Here is a 17,268-nt window from a genome sequence, read left to right on the forward strand (position 1 = left end):
CCATATCATTCTGAATGGAGCAAGGCTTTTGCTGATGAAAGGCTTTTACCCAAAAGGTTAAACCATCTTTCTCTTTCAACAGGTGACAGGCCTGCAGTGTACTTCCAACAATACGTTTTCATTAAAATAAACTGGTGTTTGGATTTAATTCCATGGCTACGATATGGTCTATATAAATACAGTGGCAATCAATGTGGGTGTTGAATTTTGGGCAGGAAAGGAAAAAATACCACCCCATCAGCACCTCATCCAAGTAATCCTTCTGTGGATGTAAGTGCAGATCATCAGCGTGGGGAAGCTCAGTCAAAGACATCACCTAAGCCCTTTATAATTTCCGTTAGGGTTGAGAAGATCGCAAGCAACAAATCCTGCTGATTTTTTAACCTTCTGAGTCAAAGGAAGCGAGTTATTCTTTGCACTCCCACTGAGATCAACTATCTCAGCAGAGATGAGGTCCTTCAAGCTTGAAAAGCTCAGTTATACACTACTTTTAATAGGCTTTCGATTGAGCAAGTCCCACTAAATTCTTCACGGGATGCCATGCACACATATAGAAATTAAAACCAGATCATTTCACAACTATTATTTAGAGGAACACCAACAGATTCCATTTCCAGCTCATTGTCTTGGTAAAGTGAGAAGTATCAACTAAGGAGAATGCTTGCAATTAAATATCTAGCATAACATTTTGGAAAGTGCCCAAAATATATTTACAATCCTGGAAAACAAGCATCTTTTGTCCTCAAATAGGTATGAATTTTACATCATTACAAGCTTCCATTTAGCCTGTTGATTTAGGGCAGCGTTTTCAGAGTTTAATTTCCATCCAAAACGATCAACATTTATTAAGTTACAAAAGCCGATGCTGGAAATCTGAAATAAGAACCAAAAAAGCTGGAGAAACTCAGCAGGTCAGGCAGCATCTGTGGAGGGGAACAGAGTGAATGTTTCAGGTCGATTACCTTTTATCAGAAGACAGAAAGTTCTAATGAAAGGTCATTGGCCCAAAATGTTAGTGATTTTCTTTCCACAGATGCTGCCTGACCTGATTAATTTTTCCCCAGCCTTTTCTGTTCTTATTTATTAAGTTACCTTCTACTCTGCTGAGCAAGGTAGAAGCTTTTGAGAAGCAAGGCAATTTTTCAAACAGTCTGAATTAAATTGAAACCTAGGTTCTATAGATGAAAAAGGAGTTGTGGCATTTTGAATTTGTCCACAGCGAGTTGTCTTATCTCTACAGAAGCAATAAATGAACCGTCAAGAAAACCGGTTGTTTAGTTTTAAAAAAAAGTAATTTGGGTCTGTCTGACATCAGACATGATAGGAAAACAGACTATTAATTATATAATACCTCATTACGTCATTCAGAAAACATTTCATGTGAATTGTGCTGAAGAGCAGCAGTCATTTTATGGAGATCTTATAAACAGTAACGAGAGAAGTGGCCAGTTAATCAATTTTTTTTGGGAGGGGCTGATTGAAGAAGTAATGCTGGCCTGGAGATTGGAACAAGACCCCCCTCCTCTTTGATAAAATGACACGGGGTCTTTAACATCCATCTACCTAAAGAAGCTATTTGATGTTTCATCTGAAAGACAACAACAAAGCTCTCAGCAATGCACTGGACTGTCAGTTTAGATTATATTACCAGTCCTGAACCGGAGAATGAACCTACAAGTCTTCTGACTCAAGGTGAGAATGCTACCATCTGAGCCCTTTTACATTCAATTAAACTGGGTGATGAAATAGGATAATCATATAGACTGCTCACCTCTGGGATCTGGTCCAGGAGGAAAAGTCAGTGCAGAAAATGGAAAAATCCAATATCTGTAAGCTAATAGTGTTCTTTTGCAGCTGGACATAGAATAGAGGGTGCTTTACTCTGCATGTAGGCATGTTGCACCTGATCTGATGGCACTTACGGTGAGAATCAGAAATTGTTGCACTTTCAGATACTAATATACCTGAACACTCAGCTGAAATACAAGTTATGCTTATATTGTGAAACTTTATATAGCATTGAAGCGACAACACATAGGCTCAACAGCAGAAGAAGCATGCGACTGAGCTAAGCAATCCAGATCTAAAGCCCAGTCACATCCAGTTGTGAATGCTGCTGGACAATCAAACAACTAACCAGAAGAAGCACCTCCATGAACATCCCATCCCCAGTGATGGGAGAACCTAGCATATCAGTGCAAAGGGCAAGGCTGAAGTATTTGCAACCATCCTAAACCAAAGGTGTCAAGTGGGTTATCTCCCTCAGCCTCCTCCTGAGATTTGCAGCATCACAGATAGCAGTCTTCAGCCAACTCAATTCACTCCATGTGTTATCAAGAAATGGCTGAATGCACTAGATACTGCAAAGGTTATGGGGCCTGACAACATCCTGGTAATAGTACTGAAGATTTGAGCTTCAGAGCTAGCCATGCCGTACTCAAGCTGTTCCATATAGCCACAATACTGGCATCTACCAGACAATGTGGAAAATTGCAGTTATTTCACGTCAACAAAAATCAGGATAAATGTAATCAGATCAATTATGGCCCCATTAATCTACTGTAACCAAAGTGATGGAAGGTGTTATCAACAGTGCTATCAAGCAGCACTTACTCAGCAACAATCTGCTCACCAACAGGAAAGCAAAATATTGCAGGTGCCTAGAAATCTGAAATAAAAACAAAGTGCTGGAAATACTCAGCAAGTCTGGTAGCAACTGTGAACAGAGAGACAGAGTTAACATTTCAAATCAAAAATGATTGTTCTTCAGAGCTGAAGGAAGGTAGAAATGAGATGGCTTTTATGCTGTTGAAAGGACAGAGGCAGCAGAAAAACAAAAGGGAAGCTCTGGGGTAGGGTAGAAGTCAGGAAAGATTAGATGACTAGATTAGATAAGAAGTACCTGGATCTGCACCTAAAGTGCTGTAAACTGCAAGGCTATGGGCCGGGTGCAGGAAGGTGGGATTAGAAAGGACACTTGGGTGTCCTTGGGCTGGCATGGACAAGATGGGCCGAATGGCCTCCTTCTGTGCTGTAACTTTTCCGTGGTTCTATGACAAAGATGTCAAGGAACAAAAGGCAAAGAGAGTGGTAATCGTCTGAAGAGTCATACTCAATTTGAAACATAAACCTTGTATCTCTCTCACCGATGCTGCCAGACCTGCTGAATATTTCCAGCATCTCTTGTTTTTTTATACCTGTCCACCGATGCAGAGTTTGGATTCTACTAGGGACCTTTGGCTCCACACCTTATTATAGCCTTGGGCTAAAAAAGAGCTGCATTCAAGCAGTGAGTTGAGGGTGAGCGCACTTGACATCAAGTCAGCAATTGACTGAGGAGACCTAACCAAGTTGAAGTCAATGGGAATCAAGGGAAAACTCTCCACTGCTTGAGGCCATACCAAGCACAATAGGGTTGGAGCCATATCTAGCACAACAGGAAGGGTCCGTGATTGTTGGAGGCCAATCATCTCAGCTCCCGGCGTCGCTCAGGGTAGTGCCCAAGGCCCAGTCTTCATCAATGACCTTCCCTCCAACATAAGATCAAAAGTGAGGATTTTCACTGTGATTGCAGTGTTCAATACCATTTACAGCTCCTTAGATATCGAAGCAGTCCATGTCTGAATGCAGCAAGACCTGAACATCATTCAGGCTTGGGCTGACAAGTGGGAAGAAACATTCACACCATTTAAGTGCTAGGCAATGACCATCTCCAACAAGAGAACCTAACCATCTTCCCTTGAAATTCAATGGCATCATCATTGAAACCCCCACCATCAATGTTCTAGGGTTACCACTGAAATAAAAACAAAATTCTGTGGATGCTGGAGATCTTAAATAAAAACATTAAAGTGCTGGAAAACCTCAGCATGTCTGGCAGCATCTGTGGTGAAATAAACAGAGGTAACGGTTCGAGTCCAATTTGACTCTTCTGAAGAAGCCAAGATTATCCAGGTACTATGGCTGCAAGAGCAGGGTTAGAAATTCTGCAGTAGGTAACACACCTCCTGATTCCCCAAAGTTGGTTCACCATCTACAAGGCACAGTGGCAGCAGTGTGTACCATCTACACGACGCACTGCAGCAACTCGCCACATTTCCTTCAACAGCACTTCCAAACCTGTAACCTTCATCACCTAGAAGGCCAAGGGCAACAGACACAAGCTCCCCTTCAAGTCACACACCATCCTGGCTTGGAATCATATCACCGTTCCTTCACTGTTGTTGGGTGAAAAATCTGGAACTCTGTCCTGAACAGCACAGTGGATGTACCTACACCAGATGGACTCTAACAGTTCAAGAAGTCAGCTCACAGCCACCTTTCCCAAGACTGATTAGGGATGAGCAACAAACCCCGGCCTTGCCAGTGATGCTCACATCCCATGAATTAATTGAAAAAAAAATGCTGGTAATGCTGCAAAGGCAATCATCTTTGCAGCATTTTTTGTACACAACAGGTAGCCATATTTTGTTAAAGAGACTCGATTTTTAAAAAAATGATGATACACTGGAAAGGCTTGAATGATTGTATTTATCTATAAATGGGTCTGGGGCTGCATCTGTAAAATTACTGTACTATCAAGGACATATCTCTGCACTAGAATAGTGTGGCATTTATTTCCAGCATTCCAAAGTGCTGGAAGGGAATTACATAAATTACTCTCGCAATCTTTTGACAGACTGTGATTTGCTGCTTGGTTTTCCACTCGCCCATCAGATTTTGGGTGTCTGTAACTTCAGACCGTTTCATGCCAATCTATTTTTAATATGCAAGTTCACAATCTTGCCATTAGCAGAATTGTGATGAACTTGGTTAGCTTTTGTTTCTTTGATTGATATTCACAAAATGACATCAAGAGAATTGACATGGAAAAGCTGTTGAGCCCAACAGTCTCAAACAGCTGCATTAACATACAAAGTTGAAAGAAGATTGTGGAATTGATAATTCTGCTGTCATGCACCACTGAGACATTTCCTCCCATACAGTTCCCTTCATGAGGCTACCAGCACTCATTAAAGATCAACAATTCATAACTCCATAAAGATGCCGAACAGAGATAGAAGGGGAGAAGATATGGATAAAAAAATGATAATGATTTTAATTTTAAATGAACTGATCGGAAGACACTTCAGGTGAAAATTAAGCTGGCAAATTAGATGGACTTATATGACACTCTAAGGTATACAAACTGATATTAAATACAGAAAAATTCTTACTTTGGCAACATCTTTAGTTGATTTTCTCGTAGTTCCAATATCTGCAATTTGGTCAATCTGAAAAATAGAGAAGCGTACAATTAAACCACCAATCAACATTGATACTTCACAAGATACATGAGCTGGTAGTGTTTATTAATCAACAACATTCATTTAGACAGTGCCTTGACCATAAAATATAACCACAGCCCTTCAAAAACAAACGTATGCGAGTTCAATGGCCTCTAAACCAGGAAGAGAGAGATTAGGAAGATTAACGGAAGATTTAGCTGAAGAAATGGATTTATAAAAGTAGCAGTTTTTATTTTCATCAAGTAAAAAGAGGGATGACAAGGCTGAGAGTTTTTAAGAAGCAGAACTAAGCTAGAGCCAAGTTAGGCGATGGAAGGAGAGGATGCACAGAAGCTAGAGTCTTAGAGAAACCAAGAAACAGAGAAATCTATACTCGATGGAGTTTAGAAGGATGAGGGGGGATTTGATTGAAACTTACAGAATACTGAAAGGCCTGGATACAGTGGACGTGGGGAAGATGTTTCCATTAGAAGGAGAGACTAGGACCCGAGGGCACAGCCTCAGAGTAAAGAGAAGACCTTTTAGAACAGAGATGAGGAGAAACTTCTTTAGCTAGAGAGTGCTGAATCTATGGAATTCATTGCCCCACAGAAGGCTTTGGAGGCCAGGTCATTGAGTGTATTTAAGACCGAGATAGACAGGTTCTTGATTGGTAAGGGGATCAAAGGTTATGGGGAGAAGGCAGGAGAATGGGATTGAGAAACTTATCAGCCATGATTGAATGGCGGAGCAGATGCAATGGGCTAAATGGCCTAATTTCTGCTCCTATGTCTTATGGTCTTGTGGAAATTGGAAGAGATATAGGATTGGAGATAGATTGGAGGTGGGGTTAGTTGTTAGGATTTGAGAGAGAATTTTAAACTTAGTGCTGTGGAAGACTGAACAGGATATATAGACAGCAGAATTAGAATCAATGAAAGATAGAGAATGGGAGACCTGCAAGGCGGGCACAGGAACTGTTTAGGTGGTGAGTGATGAAGGTCTGTATAAGGGTTTCAGTGATAGTGGGGCTGTAGCAGGAGCAGCATGGGCTGAGAAGGACTGAGGAAGGAGCAAAGACAGCCGCTGTTGCTGGAGTGGAAGTAAGTGCTCTTGGCAACAATTAGTATGAGCCATTTAAAGCTCCTTTTAGGGTTTCAACAGATGATAAGATTGAAGTTGCCTGGTTCAGTATGAGCAAATGGTCAGAGAAGTTATGCAGTCAGTAGCAAGACAGCAGAGTTTTTAGCTGGAGCGAAAGATGTGTCAATCTCCCTAATTTCTAAGCCGGAAGCTGCTCAATGAGTGAGGAAACAGAAGCTATTATCGGAGATGCACTATTTGCATTCAGATAGGAGCAAAATACATTAAAAGTGCAATAGCACAGACTAGATGATAAAAAAAAGGTATTGGTGAAGTATCTTGTGACATTAACCATAATGTGCACTGGAGGGGGAGATATACACCATTGTTGTCATCACAAAGGATGTTATTCATAGATTTTTAAGGCCAGTTCAGAGAATAAGCTTTATCAGTGCTACAAAACAGCAAGTTCCAGGGCATATATACATAAAGCTAGGAGGCAACACATTTAAAGACTGAAGACAGCAAAGGAAGGTTGGAAAGAGGGTGGTGGATGTAGAGGGCATGAGGGTCAACTTGTATTTTTTGTTGGGGGGAGGGGAAGAAATAACACTGGTAGTTTTGAAGGGGTTGAGGGTTAATGCTAATAGATCTGGCAACAAGAAAGAATGGACAAATTGAAGGGAGACAAGGGGAGAGGGAATCCAGTGAAGAGGAAGTGGATACTTTTCAGCCTCCAATATTTGGTTCTAACTTCGGTACAAGGGAAGTAACTGATTGGTGAGTAACCGGTAAGTTATTCTACCTATAATAAGTGGTTTGTAAAAGTTAAGGTGTGGCAGGGCACCTAGTCTGAGTGCAATGTGCATGATGTGGAATGTGGGAAGTCATGGACATATCATGTGTCCTAGACAAACACATCTGCAGAAAGTGTCGCCAGCTGCAAAGCTTGAGCTCTGGGTTTTGGAGCTTGAGCAGTCACTGTGGTTCATCTGTAAGGCAGAGAACTATATGGAGAGCACGTTCAGAGAGACAGTCACACCACAGGTTAGGAACATGAAGACAGAGAGGGAATGGATGACCAATAGGCAGTCTAAGAGAACCAGGCAGTCACCTGAGTTGATCTCTCTCGCTCACTAATTGGTTTTCCATTTTGGATATTGGTGAGGGCTATGGTTCCTCAGGGGAGTGAAACTGGAGCCAAGTTTATAGCACCACAGGTGACTCAGGTGCACATTGGGGAGAAAGAATAGCAATAGTGATAGGGGATTCGTTAGTTAGGGAAACAGACAAGCATTTCTGCAGCTGTAGGCATGACTCTAGGGTGGTATGTTGCCTCACTGCTGCCAGGGTCAAGGATGTCAGAGAGCGGCTGCAGGATATTCTTCTAGGGGAGAGTGAACAGCCAGAAGTCGTGGTCCACATTGGTACCAATGACATATGTAAAAGGTGGGGGGGGGGGGGGGGGGGGTAGAGAGAGCAGATTTTAGGGAGTTAGGAAATAAAGTATAAAGTAGGACCTCAAGAGCAGTAATCTCAGGATTACCCCCCAGTGCCACATGCTAGTGAACACAGCAATAGGAGGAATGAGCAATTGAATACATGGAGGGGGGATATCAGGTTTCTGGGGCATTGGAACTAGTTCTGAGGCAGTTGGGACATGGACATGTTGCATCTTAGCCGGACTGGGACTAATATCCTCACAGGGAGATTCTTTTGTCTTGTTGGGGAGGGTTTAAAGTAGATTGGCAAGGGGATGGGTACCTCAGAGGCAGCTCAGATTGGAGGGAAACAAAACTGGTAACAGGCAGTAGAAAAACAGTAAGTGAAATTGGAAGGCAGGCATTAAATAGGATCAGAATGCAGAACATATTAAAAAGGCAAAGTAAAGGACACTATCTGAATGGATGCTGCATTCGCAACAAGATAAGATGATTTGAAGGCACAATTAAAGGTAAATGGGTATGATTTAATTGCCATGAAAGAGACATGGGTACAGATGGCCAAGACTGTGAACTGAATATTCCAGGATATTCGTTAACTTAAGAAGGATAGGCAAAAAGGAAAAGGAGGTGGGATAGTGCTGTTAATAAGGGACAAGATCAGTCCATTAGTGCGGGAGGATTTTAGATTGAAGGATCAAGATGTAGAATCAGTTTGGGTGGAACTAAGAAATGACAAGGGGCAGCAAACATTGGTGGGAGTGGTTTATAGGCCACCAAACTCTAGTGATAATGTCAGGTATGGTAGAAATCAGGAAATTAGAGCTGCATGTAACATGGGTATACGGTCATAATGGGTGACTTCAATTTACATATAGATTGGGAAACCTAATTAGTACTAATGCTGTGGAAGATGAATTGCTGGAATATGTATGAGACGGGTTTCTGGAGCAGTATGTCGAAGAAGCAACTAGTGATCGGTTTATTTTAGATTTAGCATTTTTTTCTTAATTTATTCATGGGATGTAAGCTTCACTGGCTGGGCCAGCATTTATTGCCCATTCCTATTTGTCCTTGAGAAGGTGGTGGAGAGCTGACTTCTTGAACTGCTGCAGTCTATGTGGTGTAGGTACACCCACAGTGCTGTTAGGAAGGGAATTCCAGGATTTTGATCCAGCGACAGTGAAGGAACGGCAATATATTCCCAAGACAGGATGGTGAGAGACTTGTAGGGGAACATCCAGGTGGTGGTGTTGAGGCCATCTATCTGCTGCCCTTGTCCTTTGAGGTGGTAGTGGTCATGGGTTTGGAAGATGCTGTTGAAGAAGCCATGGTGAATTTCTGCAGTGCATCTTGTCGATGGCACACAATGCTGCTACTATGCGTCGATGATGGAGGGAGGGAATGTTTGTGGATTTGGTGCAAATCAAGCGGGCTGCTTTGCCCTGGATGGTGTCAAGCTTCTTGAGTGTTGTGGGAGCTGCACTCATCCAGGCAAGTTGGGAGTATTCCATCACACTCCTGACTTGTGCCTTGTAGATGGTGCATAGGCTTTGGGGAGTCAGGTGATGAGTTACTCGTCGCACGATTCCTAGCCTCTGACCTACTCTTGTAGCCACAGTATTTATTTGGCTAGTCCAGTTCAGTTTTTGTTCAATGGCAACCCCCAGGAAGTTGAAAGTGGGGGATTCAGTGATGGTAATGCCAATGAGCATCAAGGGCGGTGGTTGGATTGTCTCTTGTTGGAGATGGTCATTACCTGATACTTGTGTGACGGGAATGTTATTTGCCACTTGTCAAACCAAGCCTGGATATTGTCCAGGTCTTGCTGCATTTGGACAGAGACTGCTTCAGTATCTGAGGAGTCATGAATGGTGAACATTGTGCAATCATCAGCGAACATCTGATCTTGTGATGGAAGGAAGGTCATTGATGAAGCAGATGAAGATGGTTGTGCCGAGTACACTACCCTGAGGAACTCCTGCAGTGATGTCCTGGAGCTGAGATGTTCTGGACCTTCAACAACCACAACCATCTCCCTTTGTGCTAGGTATGACTCCAACCAGCTGAGAGCTTTCCCCGATTCCCATTGACCCGCATTTTGCTCGGTCTCCTTGATGCCATGCTTGCTCAAATGCAGCCTTGATGTCAAGGGCAGTCACTCTTACCTCACCTTGGGAGTTCAGCTCTTTTGTCCATGTTTGAACCAAGGCTATAATGAGGTCAGGAGCTGAGTAGCCCTGGCGGAACCCAAACTGAGCGTCAGTGAGCAGGTTATTGCTAAGCTAGTGCCACTTGATGGCACTGGAAGCAGCTGAAGACACTAGATATTGAAAAGGCTATAGGCCCTGACAATATTCCAGCAATAGTACTGGAGACTTGTTCTCCAGAATTTGCTGCACCCTAGCCAAGCTGTTCCAGTACAGCTACAACACTGGCATCTACTCGGCTATGTGGAAAATTGCCCTGTACCCAAAAAACAGGACAAATCCAACCCAGCCAATTACCACCTCATCAGTCTACTCTCAATCATCTCTAAAGTAATGGAAGGGATCATCAACAGTGCTATCAAGTGGCATTTGCTTAGCAATAACCTGCTTATTGATGCCCAGTTTGGGTTCTGCCAGGGCCAACTCAGCTCCTGACCTCGTTACAGCCTTGGTTCAAACATGGAAAAAGCAGCTTACCTACCGAGTTGAGGTGAGAATGACTATCCTCGACACCAAGGCAGCATTTGACTGAGTGTGACATTAAGGAGCCCTAGCAAAACTGGACTTAATGGGAATCAGGGGGAAAACTCTCAGCTGGTTGGAGTGATCCCTAACACAAAAGGAAGATGGTTGTGGTTGTTGGAGGTCAGTCATCTCAGCTCCAGGGCATCGCTGCAGGAGTTCCTCAGGGTCATGTCCTCGGACCAACCATCTTCAGCTGCTTCATCAATGACCTTCCTTCCATCATAAGGTCAGAAGTGGGGACGTTCGCTGTGCAGTCGTCAATGTTCAGCACCATTCATGACTCCTCAGATACTGAAGCGGCCCATGTCCAAATGCAGCAAGACCTGGACAATATCCAGGCTTGGGCTGACAAGTGGCAAGTAACATTCGTGCTACACAAGTGTCAGGTAATGACCATCCCCAACAAGAGAGAATCTAACCATCACCCCTTGATGTTCAATGGCATTACCATCACTGAATCCCCCACCATCAACATCCTGGGGGTCGCCATGGACCAGGAACTGAACTGGACTAGCTATATAAATACTGTGGCTACAAGAGCAGGTCAGAGGCTAGGAAACCTGTGATGAGTAACTCACCTCCTGGCTCCCCAAAGCCTGTCCACCATCTACAAGGCACAAGTCAGGAATGTGATGGAATACTTCCCACTTGCCTGGAAAAGTACAGCTTCTACAACACTAAAGAAGCTGGATATCGTCCAGGACAAAGCAGTCTATTTGTTTGGCACCACATCCACAAACATTCACTCCCTCCATCATCGACACACAGTAGCAGCAGTGTGTGCCGTCTACAAGATGCACTGCAGGAATTCACCAAAGCTCCTTACACAGCACCTTTCAAACCCACCATCACTAGCACCTGGAAGGATAAGGACAACAGATACATGGGAACACCGCCTGGAAGTTCCCCTCCAAGTCACTCACCACCCTGACTTGGAAATATATTGTCACTCCTTCACTGTTGCTGGGTCAATGTCCTGGAACTCTCTTCCTAACAGCATTGAGGGCGTACCTACACCACATGGACTGCAGCGGGTTGAAGGAAGCAGCTCACCACCACCTTCTCAAAGGCAACTAGGGATGGGCAATAAATGACGGCCTGGCCAGCAAAGCCCTCATCCCGTGAATGAGTTTTTAAAAAGCTATACAGGGCATTGGTGGGATCATGTCCCAAATGGTGTGTGTAGTTTTAAGGAAGGATGTCAATGTGTTGGAGGCAGTTCAGAGATGGTTCACTAGATTGATGCCTGGAAGGTGCGAGTTATCTTATGAGGAAAGTTTAGATGGACTGGGCTTGTTTCCACTGGAGCTTAGTAGAGTGAGGGGTGACTTGAATGAAGTATATAAAATCCTGAACAGCACTAACAAGTTGGGCGTGGAAAGGATGTTTCCTCTTGTGGGTGAGTCCTGAACTAGGGGGTACTGTTTTAAAATTAGGAGTTGCCCTTTTAGGACAGAAATGAGGAGAAATCTTTTCTGAGGGCTGAACGACTTTGGAACTTTCTGCCTCTGAAGGCGGTGGAGGCGGGGTCATTGAATATTGCTAAAAAGTGGAGGTAGATTGATTTCCTTGCCTAACAAGAATCTAAGGTTATTTGAGGTAATGGGAATGTGGAATTCGAAACACAAATAGATCAGTTATGATCTTATTGAATGGCGGAGCAGGCTCGAGGAGCCGAAAAGGGTTGGGATTTAGAATCCAGCTGTCATGAGCAAGAAATTGATAAAGGGAAAAGAGACTGTGAATGCAAGCTAGCAAGGAATATCAAGATCTGTCTATAAAAGCTTCTCAAGATAAGTGAAAAGGAAAAGATTAGCTAGGTCAAACGTGGGTCCATTACAAGCAGAGACAGGAGAATTCGTAATGGAGAATAGGGAAATGGCGGAGAAACTAAACAATTACATTGTGTCTGTCTTCACGGAGGAAGATACAGAGAATCTCCTAGAGATACTAGGGAACCAAAGTACTTGTGAAAATAAGGAACTGAAAAAATTGGTATTAATAAAAAGTAATATTTGAAAAATTAATTGTATTGAAGGTTGATAAATCACCTGGTCCAGATGAGCTGCAAGCCAGAGTGTTGAAGATGGTGGCTATAAAGATAGTGATGCATTGGTGGTTATCTTTGAAAATTCTATAGATTCTGGAAAGATTCCTGCAAACTGGAAAGTAGCAAATGTAACCCCATTATTTAAGGAGGGGAGGGGGTGGTGCAAGGGGAGAGAGAGAGAGAGAAAATAGAGAACTACAGACCTGTTAGTTTGACCGCAGTAATAGGGAAAATGTTACAATTATAAAGGATATCTGGGCACTTAGAAAATAATAATAGGATTGGGCAGAATCAACATGGATTTATGAAAGTCAAATCAAGTTTGACAAACTATAGGAATCAGAGGATATTAACTATAGCATAGATAAAGGAGAACCCAGTCGATGTGGTGTACTTGGATTTTCAGAAGGCTTTTAATAAGGTCCCACACAGGAGGTTAGTAAACAAAATTAGAGCTCGTGTTTGGGGGTAATATAGTAGTATGGGTTGAGAATTGGCTAACAGACAAGAAACAGTGTAGGAATAAAAGGGTCATTCTCAGGATGGCAGGCTAGTGAGGTACCGCAAGGATCAGCGCTGGAGCCACAGTTGTTCACAATCCATATAAATAATATGGATGTGGGACCAAATGTAATATTTCCAAATTTGCTGATGACACAAAGCTAGGTGGAATCTAATTTGGAGGATGATGCAAGGAGGCTTCAAGGGGATTTGGACAGGCTAAGTGAATAGGCAAGAACATGACAGATAGAATATAATGTAAGTGTGAAGTTATCCACTTTGGTAGAAAAAAAAACCCAGAAATGCAGAGTACTTCTTGAATGGCGAGAGGTTCAGAAGTGTTGATGTCCAAACACTTTTGTCCAAACATTGGGTGTCCTTGTTCATGAGTCACTAAAAGCTATCATGCAGGTACAGAAAATAATTAGGAATGCAAATGGTATGCTGGCCTTCATTGCAAGGGGATTTGAGTACAGGAGCAAAGATGTCTTGCTTCAATTATATAGGGTCTCGGTGAGACTGCACCTGGAGTATTGCGTACAGTTTTGGCCTCCTTACCTAAGGGAGTGCCAGAGAGGGAGTGCAATGGAAGCTCCCCAGACTAATTCCTGGATGGCAGGATTGTCTTATGAGGAGAGATTGAGAAAACTGGGCCTGTATTCTCTAGAGTTTCTAAGAATTAAGGGTGATCTCATTGAAATTTACAAAATTCTTACAAGGCGTGACAGGGAGGATGTGGATAAGATGTTTTCCCTGGGGACACAATATCAGAATAAGGGGTGGGCCATTTAAATGCAAGATGAGGAATTTCTTCACTCAGATAGCACAGTCTCTTTGTAATTCTCAACCCCAGAAGGTTGTACAAGCTCAATCACTGACTATGTTCAAGGCAGAAATCAATAGATTTCTGGTTACTAATAACATCAAGGGATATGATGATAGTGGGGAAAACTGACGGAGATAGATATCAGCCATGATTTGTTTGAATGATGGAGCAGCCTCGATGGGCTGAATGGCCTAGCCCTGCTCCTATGTTCCTCTGATATCACTGAAGAGATGAGATTTGAGAGCTTGAAGGCGAAACTGCGAAATGATGGGCTACAGTGGGTGGGAAATTTGCAGGAAGGAATTAAATGAAAAGGGTACGGTGAATAAAATCATGAACTCTTATTTGGCAAGATATTCCGTGCGCTGAAGGAAAGAATGAAACCAGAGTGGGCATATAAAAAGTTAACCACCAGGAGCCAGTCAGTAGGTGCAGAGCCTGCATTCAGAAAGGGAAATCGTTATGTGACATCAAGGGAGGCAGATAAGTGATTGGGTGGCATGTATTTTCCATTTAGCTTATGTAAACTAGGGAGTTTCAATCAGGGTAGGTAGCATAGTATGAATATAAGCAGAGGTAGGATGAAGGGTATGAAAGTAAAATTTAATTAGTAAAATAATTAATTAACTTAAACACTGTAAAGATGGCAGGGCAGGTGATATGTTGCAGCTACAGAATGTCGGTTCTCGTGGACCCCACTGTGATCTAAGGAAAACACACCTATAATAAACGTCTGTAGCTCGAGGAACTTCGGCTCAGAGAAAGGGAGCTGGGGTGTGAGCTTCCGACACTGCATTGCATTGCATCAGGGAAGGGGAAAGTTACCTGGGCATTTTGCTCCGGGGTGCAGTCATACACCTTAGACTAGGGTCATCTGGTACGTTCCATTGTCAGTGAAAGGAGGGTGTGACGGCACGTGAGGCACGTATGGGGAACCGAGAAGGTAGAAGTGAAGGAGCTTCAGCCTTTGCTTTTGTCCAACAGGTTCGAGGTTCTTGCAGCCTGTATGGACGAGAGTGGGGGCTGCAGGTGGATGAGCAAAATGTCCATGGCACCATGGTAAAGAAAGCTATTCAAGCAGGGGAAGTTAATAGGAGGGCAATGGTAGTAGAGGACAGTATAATATAGACAGTATAGTTTAGACATGGCGCTCTGCAGCCCAGAAGGCTGTGTTACAAGCCCAGTGCCAAAGTTCAGGACATCTGGATTGGAAAGGAACTTGCAGTGGGAGGGAAAGAATCCAGTTGTCATGGTCCATGTGGGTACCAATGATATCTGTAGGATGAGGAAAGGGTTCTACTTTGGGATTAGGAGCAGCTGGAGGCTAAATTTAACAGGAGAACCTCAAATTATAATAATTTCTGGATTTTTATTTAAGCCATGAGTAAATTGGTCTAGGATAAATAAGATTAGAAATAGCAATACATAGCTCAAAGGCTGGTATGGGAGAAATGTGTTTCGGTTCATGGGGCACCAGTACCAGGGAAAGAGCAAGCTGTAGCATTGGAACAGCTTTTATCTGAACCGTCCTGGCACCAGTGTTTTGGCAAAGTGTAAAACTAAAGTGGCAGAGCGGACTTTAAACTAAATGGTGGGAGCAAGCAATCAAATGAGGGGAGAAGTGATTATTTTAAGGGAGAGGCCAAGGCAAGCCAGCAAGTTAGCAATAAGGGTAATGATGATCAGAACATGGCAGGATGGGACAGAGTGTACAAACTTAAGAGTGTGCCAGCAGATAAAGCTAGAGATTGCAAAACTAGTAAAAATACTGAACTAAATGCTTTGTATCTGAATGTGTGTGGCATTAGTAACAAAATGAGTGAATTGTCAGCTCAAATGGAAATAAATATGTATGATCTGATAGACATTACAGAGACATGGGTCTAAGATGACAAAGACTGAGATCTGAATATTCAATTTCAGAATATTCCTGAATATGCCATTTTGGAAGAACAAAGCTAAGGAAAGGTGAAGGGATAGCTCTGTTAATTAAGGATTACATTAGTACAACAGAGAGAGATGACCTTAGCCCTAAAGATCAAGATGTAGAATCAGTTTGTATCACTAATCTCCTGGAGTTTGAGGAGGTAACAGAGAAGGTCGATAACAGAAACACTGGAGGATATGGATTTTCAAAAGGGATTTAATACAATGCCACAGAACAGACTTGTGAGCAAAATTCTAGCTCATGGAATAAGAGAGAAAGTAGGCACTTGGATAAGAAATTGGCTGAGTGACAGGAAACAGTAGTGATTAATGATTGTTTTCAGATTGGAGGAAGGTTTGTCATGGAACTTCCTAGGGGTCAGTGTTAGGACCCTGGCTCTTCCTGATATATATTAATGATCTAGACTGCAGTGTTCAGGGCATGATTTCAAAATTTGCAGGTGATACAAAGATTGGAGACGTTGTCAACTGTGATAAGGATAGTCTTGAACTTCAAAAGGACATAGACATGTTGGTGGATTGGGCAGACAAGTGGCAGATGAAGTTCAATGCAGAGAAGTGTGAAGTGATTTATTTTGGCAGGTAGAATATGGAGATACAGTATAAAATAAAGAGAGTGTTATGACGTGGCAGATGATCTGCGCCAGGCAGATCAAATCAACGAAGGAAACTTGATCGCGCTAGCACAATGATTTGGCAATTTGTATTTATTTAGAGATGCGTGCCTTGAATTCAGAAGTAAAAAGTCCACCAAGACTTGAGATTTTTTTAAAATCTAAAATTAAAATGTTTATTAACAAAAGAGAAGATTTCCAGTGCATACATAGAACTACCAATTAGAACCAAAATAACTTCTAAAATCCCTAATTAACCTGACTCACAATTACATTCCCTTTAAAGACAACGGTCCAAAAAAATAGATATTAGATTTTAAATAGATCCAGCAAACTAACAATACGCTGGACAGTAGAATTCAAAATTGCTCTCTCCAGCTTCGGTTTCTGTAGACAGCAGTTTTATTCACAAATGCTGGTAACTTCATGAAGGCTATTTCACACACACCTGTTAGGTCTCACAATGCCTTCCCCTGACACACAGCTTCATTCGCCTTTATACATGTTTCTCTCTTTTTAATATGTCCATTCCATTGTTTCCATATGTCTGAAACTTTTACCTTTCTCATATAAATCTTTTCATGTTCCTACTATTCTCATTAACCTCAAATTCAAATCCCCCTTCATCTAAAATGCAAATTCCCTTTACACCTTACATGCTAAGACCTTAACCATGTTTACTCATTAGCATATTAAAACACTTCTACACCTTACTTACTTTGATAACTTCAACTAGCAGTCTGCTTGGCTACAAAATGTAATTAAGTCATACACACAGACAGAACAACACAAACCCCATAAAA

The 17,268-nt window shown here is 42.5% G+C and overlaps 1 protein-coding gene across 5 annotated transcripts in view; it reads right to left on the reverse strand.

Annotated features, from left to right (window-relative positions):
* The window catches only part of erbin (erbb2 interacting protein), a 313,059-nt gene that overhangs the window by 119,114 nt on the left and 176,677 nt on the right, over nucleotides 1–17,268 (reverse strand). For all 5 annotated transcript variants that reach the window (XM_041185895.1, XM_041185894.1, XM_041185891.1 and 2 more), the window contains exon 6: nucleotides 5,217–5,273. In XM_041185895.1, the coding sequence (XP_041041829.1) occupies nucleotides 5,217–5,273 (57 nt within the window). The remainder of the gene's footprint in view (nucleotides 1–5,216; nucleotides 5,274–17,268) is intronic.

The sequence above is a fragment of the Carcharodon carcharias genome, chromosome 4 (assembly GCF_017639515.1).
Source record: "Carcharodon carcharias isolate sCarCar2 chromosome 4, sCarCar2.pri, whole genome shotgun sequence".
In the NCBI taxonomy this organism is placed as follows: Eukaryota; Metazoa; Chordata; class Chondrichthyes; order Lamniformes; family Lamnidae; genus Carcharodon; species Carcharodon carcharias.